The sequence below is a fragment of the Hoplias malabaricus genome, chromosome 2, assembly GCF_029633855.1.
Source record: "Hoplias malabaricus isolate fHopMal1 chromosome 2, fHopMal1.hap1, whole genome shotgun sequence".
NCBI classification, from domain to species: Eukaryota; Metazoa; Chordata; class Actinopteri; order Characiformes; family Erythrinidae; genus Hoplias; species Hoplias malabaricus.
The window spans coordinates 25,708,790-25,716,957 of record NC_089801.1 but is presented as its reverse complement, the minus strand read 5'-3'; the positions used below and the strand labels follow the sequence as shown (position 1 = coordinate 25,716,957).

General features: G+C 39.9%; 1 protein-coding gene across 1 annotated transcript; it reads left to right on the top strand.

Moving 5' to 3' along the window:
- The first annotated feature begins 3,242 nt into the window (after positions 1-3,242).
- timm8b (translocase of inner mitochondrial membrane 8 homolog B (yeast)) lies at positions 3,243-5,047 on the top strand. Its single transcript, XM_066660555.1, has 2 exons — positions 3,243-3,458; positions 3,923-5,047. The coding sequence occupies exons 1-2, from the start codon at positions 3,342-3,344 to the stop codon at positions 4,088-4,090; spliced, it is 285 nt and encodes a 94-aa protein (XP_066516652.1). The 5' UTR covers positions 3,243-3,341; the 3' UTR covers positions 4,091-5,047.
- The last annotated feature ends 3,121 nt before the right edge of the window (positions 5,048-8,168 follow it).

Here is an 8,168-nt window from a genome sequence, read left to right as displayed (position 1 = left end):
AGTCAGAAATCAAGTCACGGATTCTGAGCTCGCTGAGCATTTCTCTCCACGATAGTGGGGGCATAAAAAAGGTGAAACATGGTGTACAATGACATAATCAAAACCCAGAAAACAGGCATAATTCACAACACTTCAGTAAACGGGTCTGTGTGATCAATCAGCTATGATAACATATGATAATATATGATATGATATTGACGCTGTCCAAAGAAAAACATTCATTCATGCACTGTCTGTAACCGCTCATCCAATTCAGGGTCGCGGTGGGTGTGGACCCTACCTGGAATCACTGGGCACAAGCAGGAATACACCCTGGAAGGGAGCCAGTCCATTACAGGGTGACACACACACACACACACATTCATTCACACTCTCAAAGAAAAATATGCAATATGTCTATTTTATGTTACAAGTGATATTGGAGCATTTCTATTGGTTCTTTCATCATGACATTTTCACACAATGTGAAGAACAGCTGCTGAGTTCAAATAGTGCAGTAAACTAAAAATCCACACAAATGGAGATACAGGTTTTTCACTGGAGAGTAAAGATAAGATATTTATTTGTTCGTTCAAACATTTTCAGTAAACACTTAATTCTATTAAGAAGGGTCAGTGATGCGTTTTGGGGAAGTTAGACTGACCCTCTGTTTCAGGACATCTAAATAAATGTCATGCTTTTCTATGGAGATCATACAACCTCTTTGTTTCTATTCTCATTGTCCATTTCATCAGTTCCATGTACCTTTAAGGTTTCAGTTTTTTCTCTGTCTTTCAGAGGTTAATCCAGCTGTTGCCCTGTTTTACATGGTTAAAGGGCCACAACAGAACAAGTATAGTTTAGACATCATTCACAGCACAACAGTAACGCTGACATGGTTGTGGTGTGTTGAGGTAGTATGAGAGGACTGCACACGGCATTTCTGCTGGAGTTTTTAAAAACAGCCCATTTACTGACCATTGTATTAGACACACGTTGTGGGTCCACCTTGTAGATGCAAAAAAACAAAATAATCTGTTGCTGCTTAGTTTGTGTTGGTCCTACTCTTGTCTTTCATCAGTCGTCATTCGACGCTCGACTTTGTTGGCTGAATATTTTTTGGTTGGTGCCCAGCAGTGATAATGAGGTGTTTATGAACTCCAGCAACACTGTTGTGGCTAAACTGCTCATACCAGCAAAACACACACTAACATACTATCACCACGTCCGTGTCACTGCAGCGCTGAAATAATCTACCACTTATGTAAGATCTGCTCTGTGGTGGCCTTATGAAGGTCCTTACTGTTGAAGAACAGCGTGAATGTGGGCAAAAAAATGTATGCTGAGCAGCAGATTGACTACAGTCTGTAATTGTAAAACTACAAAGTGCACCTACATGTTGAGTGGAGCTGATAAAATACAGAGCAAATACAGACACAAGGTTATTTTAATATTTTGGTTGACTGGCACATTATCTATTCACATTGAAGACTTACAGTGGATCACAGGGCCATTGAAAACCGTGCATTTTTTCTTCACATTCACAGACCAGGTATTAAATCTTCATTGTTGTATGTGTGGTAATGAGATTTCTGTATATGGAACTTATGTCATCAAGTTATTATAGTGAAGGTTTGACCACAATAGGACTGGTTGTTTGGGACATTTAATAAAATGTAGTAAAAAACACTGTCTGTGATTTTTCTTACATACCCTTGAGCTTTTAATTACCTGATACATGCTTAAAGAAAATATTTCTAATGTTTTCACTGACTGAAAATCTTGATTGTTTTTTGCAAATAAAAACCCATTAAGGATCTGAAGCTGAAGCACACTACAAAAAGTTTGGGACACAGGCAAAATTATTTTGAACACTGTATAGAAAACTCATGTCTCACTGTTTTGAAACATTACACTAAAAGCAGGTAATTATAAATAGTATAATAGAAGCATTCATGAGGCTGCTGCTCATCACTTTATGTCAAACATATTGAGAGAAATTTCAGATAGTTCAAACAGAACAATTTTCATTTCAACATTGAAATGTATTTGATTATTAAAAAATAAACACAATGCTACACTGCAGCTATCACACACACTTGAATTCAATAAAGCCAAACAATTTCCATATTCTTCTTCACATAAAACACTAAGGCAGTAGTCAGTCTACAGCACCTCCTGGTGGTGACATTGATAAATGCAGCATATGTAACTAAGAAAATGTGAACATTGAATTATATATTTTATAGTGGGGATCATAATTTAGTACCTAATAACAACGCTTACGTGTTCATTTCCGTGAGAGACCAGAGAAAATTATGGTCTACACTTGCTAAGATGTGTTTGGGAATTCCTTAATTGCTAGAACGTTTATAGCGTTAGGGTTAGCCTCAAGCAAAGGTCAGCACTACAGGGTCTGGTCTGTCACAGCAGGGAGATTCCAACATACACCTCTGTGGTAACTGCCTACAAAGAATCAAGAAAATCCTCATCAGAGCCGAGAAGATGCACGCTCCTGCATTCAGGGGGTGTCACCGCCTCTGTGGCAAAAGGGAAATTAGCCTCCATTTAAGAGGCAGAATTTTTCGTTCTATGTGGAGCATAAAAAATTCAATACAGCTGTTTTTAGCATTCCGGGAGAACGCGTCCCATTCTGAATGTATGTGTGCTCGACTTCCAGTTCGGTTCATCTGCTCAACGGGCAACAGGCTCAAATCATGAAATGAATACACATTTAGGATAATTTAATTACTTATTTGTAATTTCTTCTACATTTATGTATTATTTATGTCCGTATTTCCACAGTTCTTATACAATATTTATTTTTATATTTCTTCGTACGTGTTTGGCGGAGGTCTGGACAGGATTGGTTAAAGACGTTGGAGAGGGATTCGGTGACACCTAGTGGCAAATATTGGTGTTATTCAATGAAAAAGGTGCACGTTTTCAAACGGTTTTTACTAGTTTTTGAACCATGTTAAAATTGCCGATATAAAATAATATATATCGTTAAAAATCAAAATGTACACGATATACTTAATTGGATAAATGTTAGTTTTGGTAGTATAAATAAGTAAATGAGATTTAAGTAGGAAATTACATTGTATAGCAAAAAGTAATATATATGAAAAAATATTATGGTACATGTATCTATTTTTCATAACATTTTAGGAATTTGTTATGGTGATATTATGAATGTAAGAGAACAAACCGTTTTTTTTATTTGTTAACGAACTCTTATGTTCGGTGTGACGTCACATCCATGCATTAGAGGTCATTTTCAGTCGCGTGCTGTTTTGACTGAGCACTTTTAGATTCAGCGGCTTCACCTTCCTTAACGTCTCTGTGTAAACCCAGCGGCGATGTCTGATTTCGGGCGTTTTGATGTGCCCTCCGCCAGCTCGTCAGAAAGCGCCGACGCTGCGGAGCTCCAGCGGATGTTGGCAGTGGAGCAGCAGAAAGCCCAGTTTCAGGCTCAGGTCAGTTCTCGCTGGACACCCGGCGGAGAGAGGATCCTCTTAGCCATACCGGCTCTCTTTCAACATCCTGTAAAAACCGAAAACCCTACTATATACACACACTCATTTATTTAACCAGGCAAGTCATTAAGAAAATAAACTTATTTACAACGATAGCAGTACAAGCTACTTGAGGAAAGGGAGAGGACAACAGAGGAAATATAGCAGAGAAAATGATTCATAAAAATAAACGAATTGCTATATAAGTATGTGTACAGCAGTTAAAAAAATAATAGATCTTAAAAACTCAATTAGAATTGAAATTATCAGTAAATTTCTCCAAATTTGAGGATAACATAAAGGTTTTTAACATTTGCTGGAACGTGTCCTAACCTTTCGAAGCAGGTGGCTGGAATGATGTTAAGCCAAAAGTAGTACTTGTTTTGGGGCTTTGAGTTATATTAATATTGCTGATGTTTTCACAGGTGCACAACTTTACAGACGTGTGCTGGGACAAATGCATGGATAAACCAAGCTCCAAGCTGGACTCTCGGACGGAGACGTGTCTGGTGAGCTGTGTGGAGCGCTTCATTGACACCACCCTGGCCATCACCAACCGCTTCTCACAGATGGTCCAGAAAGGCACGCACTGACCCACTGGGAGCACGACTGTTCAGAAGAGGCATGTCTGTTCATCCACTTTGACATCAAATGGCTTCCTGTTTCCCATGTGACGTTAGTGAACTATGAAGCTAAAGAAATAATTTAGAAATAATCTATTTCACAGACGCCTGCAAAAGTTTCGAAATTTCACGTCATTTTTTTTGTTTTTTAAATATTCTTTGTGAGAAACAAACAAATATAGCCTTTTTCTGCAAATATTTGTGTGTAGTTTCCATTTGTTGGCAAAAACTTTGATATTGTAGGGAATAACACACATTATGTTAAATTCATTAGGCCACTGACAGCCTAAGATTAGAGAAGCAGGAATGGGAAAGAAATGTTGCCAGTTTGATCCCCACAAGCAGCAGAAATTTGGGGGCAGGGGAGGAGAAGGAATAGTGTTGTCTCTTTCTTCATCATCGATGGCTGAATGCCCTTGAGGCAAATCACTAGCTCCAACTGCTCTATGGACATTGAGTTGGCTGTGTAAGTTATGTGTAAGCCCCTATTCACCTTAAGTCAGTCAAACTGTTATCATACCAAGGTAGCAGATTTGGGGTTAATCTTGAATGACTCCTTATTCCCTGTAAAGGTTAGGATTACTTGCTGCTACCCAAATAATAGGCTGTCCAATAGGGAACCATCTGGTACCTACGCAGAAGCATAAATTGGACTTGGGCCTCTGTGTTAGGGGATTGACACAACACAACCACATGTCCCAGCCATGCCTAGTTCATCATAGATCCTCTGCATTCCTCAGATCCTGCGTAGATGAGCCGTAGTCTCCTTGTTTCCTTCATTCATATCTGATACCCAGCAGGAAAGCAATGGGCATTGCAGTAGATTTTCTGTATTAAGGATACTCATGCAATTATAAGTATATAAAGTTTAACATTACAACCTGATATTTTGCAATCCTGATAATTGTCAATAAGAGAACACTTGGTGATCACTTTAATTTTTTTGTTATCAGTTGGTTAATAAATGGTTGATTGCTCATGTATGTGATAATTTCTGTAATCACTTCATCCTGCTCTGGGTCACAGTGAGTACGGCGCCCACCTGGATTCCTTGGGCACAAGGCAGGAAGACTGTCTACTGATTAAGGACTAGAGGACGACCAACAAAAGTTGTGCAACAAAAGATGGGCTACTTTGTCAGACTTCACATTTACAAGGTGGAAAAGTGCAACTTCTATTCTTTAATCAGTGGACAGTGTATGCTTTTGGCTGGATATCTTTGGTTGGTGGACTATTCTTAGTCCAGCAGTGACACTGATGGCTTTTACCACTCTAGCAGCACTGCTGTGTCTTATCCACTCATACCAGAACACGCACTAACACAGCACCACCACATCATTGTCACTGCAGCACTAAGAATGATCCCCCTGCTAAATCATACCTGCTATGTGGTGGTCCTGACCATTGATAAACAGAGTGAAAGTAATCAAAAAATGTATACAGAGCAACAGACGGACTACACTCTAGTTGTAGAACTATAAAGTGCTCCTGTGGGCAGTAGATCTGAGAGAATGGACAGTGATTGTAGAAACAAGGAGGTGGACATAATATGATGATTAATTTGTTGATATCTACAAGGTGGACCAACAAGGTAAGTGTAACCTGGACAGTGTGTTTAAGAACTCCAGCAGTACTGCTGTGTCTGATCCACTCGTACCAGCACAACACATTAGCTCCCTACCGTCACTGAAGTGTCACCGCAGTGCTGAGAATGATCCAATACACAAATTATACCTGCTTTGTGGGGGTCCTGACTATTGAAGAGCAGGGTGAAAAAGGAGTAAGAAAATATGCAGAGAAACAGATGGACTACTGTTTAATTGTAGAACTACAAAGTGCTCCTGTATGGTCAGTGGAGCAGATAAAATGGAGAATGAGTGTAGATACGAGGTAGGTGTTACTAATCCAGTGTTTGTTCATACATTCATTCAGCCATTATCTGTAACCGCTTATTCAGTTCAGGGTCGCGGTGGGTTCATCATGGGGCGCAAGGCAGGAATACACCCTGGAGGGGGCGCCAGTCCTTCACAGGGTAACACACATTCACACCTATGGACATGTTTGAGTCGCCAATGGGAGGAAACCCACGCAGACACGGGGAGAACACACCAAACTCCTCACAGACAGTCACCCGGAGTGGGCATCAAACCCACAACCTCCAGGTCCCTGGAACTGTGTGACTGCAACGCTACCTGCTGTGCCGCCCCAGTGTTTGTTCAGTTTAATCTATGTATCACCCTGTACTGGAAAATGGAGCTACAAACTGGTCAGAGTGCCCTTGCCAACTCCTGTCCTTAAAAGTCACATACAATGGAGCTGAGAAAAATGGAACTGGTCCTCAGAGAGAGATGGAAGATGGTTGCCTGATCTGATGAGTCCCATTCCCATATTGCAGACACCTTTGTGCCGAATCCATGCCACCATTGGGGCTTATGACCCAATTACAACGGTGGATATGGACCAGCTGCCATGAACCAAGCTTGACGTAGGTTACGACAAGTTGTGTGTGCCAGACGGGTCAACTCTCTGTGGCTGAATGGATGTAGTCAGACCTACTTGAGTCAGTGGGCCATAAAAGATCTGCAGATGTGGGACACATCTGGGATTTCTTTTCAGTCATCTGGAGAACTGGTGCTGTTTTTTTACCTGAAGAAGTGATGAACTATGATGCACTGTGGGAAGCAGACAAGCTGATGGATGGGGTGTGAGGCACTGGGACAGTTCTGCTGGGAAACCCTGGATCCAATTTAATGTGGATGTAAGTTTGAACCATGCCAGCATTCAAAACAGAATAACATGAAGGTGGACTTAATGTTTTGTTTTGTCAGTGTATGGCAGGTGTTTCTGATAAAATTGCTTGTGTACATAGACACAAGGAAGGTGCTTGTAATAAACTGCCTAATTTTTATTCAGTATTATTTTTCCATGTAGAACTGAGATTAAAAAACATGCTTCTCTGCAATTCATCCTGACTGTTCTGAAAGGACAGCAGCTGGCACGGTTTGTACAAAAACAACACCAGGCTGCACTGGTACACCGTGAAAACAATTCTACAAGCAAAATATGTTCAACAGATGTTTTTGTGCGCCCATATTTCTGAACGCCATGACAAAACTCAGTTATAATTTACTATCATCCTCAAGTGTGGAATCATGGGCATACAGCTGAACATTTCAGAGATGGTTTCACTCCCTGCAACTCTTCAGTGAACAAATTAATGACAGTAGGTTTAATAAAAAAAAACAGTGATTTGTCAGTTCTCTTTTATATCATTTTATTTTAGTGTCCCTTTTAATTAATCTATGTATTAATTTTTACATTGTAGTCAAAGTTTAATAATTGTTTTATATTTGTTTTTAAAGTGTATTTCATTAATATTTTTATTATTCTATACTTATTTAACTTATTATTAAATTGACTTTTATTTTGACTGTAAATATAATTGTAAAAATATTCCTGTCACCATTTTTTGAAATGTTTTGCAGGCCTCCTATGAGTGTACATTCACATTTCACTTATTGCCATGACTTTAGAATTAAGGTTTGTGTAATGCCACATATAGATACGGCATATGGATTAGACTTGGGCCTTGAGGAGGTCCACATCAAGGGTTTAGAGCCTGTGGCCCTTTTTGTTGCTCGGTGTGCTTGATACAAAGTGGCCTTTGACGGATTTGTGTGTTGGCAAGCGTGTCTGTCAGCAGGGCTAATTAAAGATAGGAAGCAGATAAGTTAGCGTAGTGCGCTAAGGCGCTGCTTATCAGAGCATGCTGGAAGACGTGCCGGTAGACACTGAATCTTCACTCCTGAGGGTTGATAGAACCTGGCAGAACAACACACAACTTTCTTTTTGGTCAGTTTTGCTTGCCAGGAATATTATGAATTGGCCTATGTGCTTCTGTCCATATCGCCAGTGTTTTATGTTTTGAATGCTATTTAATAAATAGTACAGTAGATATATTAAAAAATGGTAGTGGATCATTCTCAGCGCTGCTGTGGTGGTGGTGTGTAAGTGAGTTTTGTGCCGGTACAAATGGATCAGACACAGC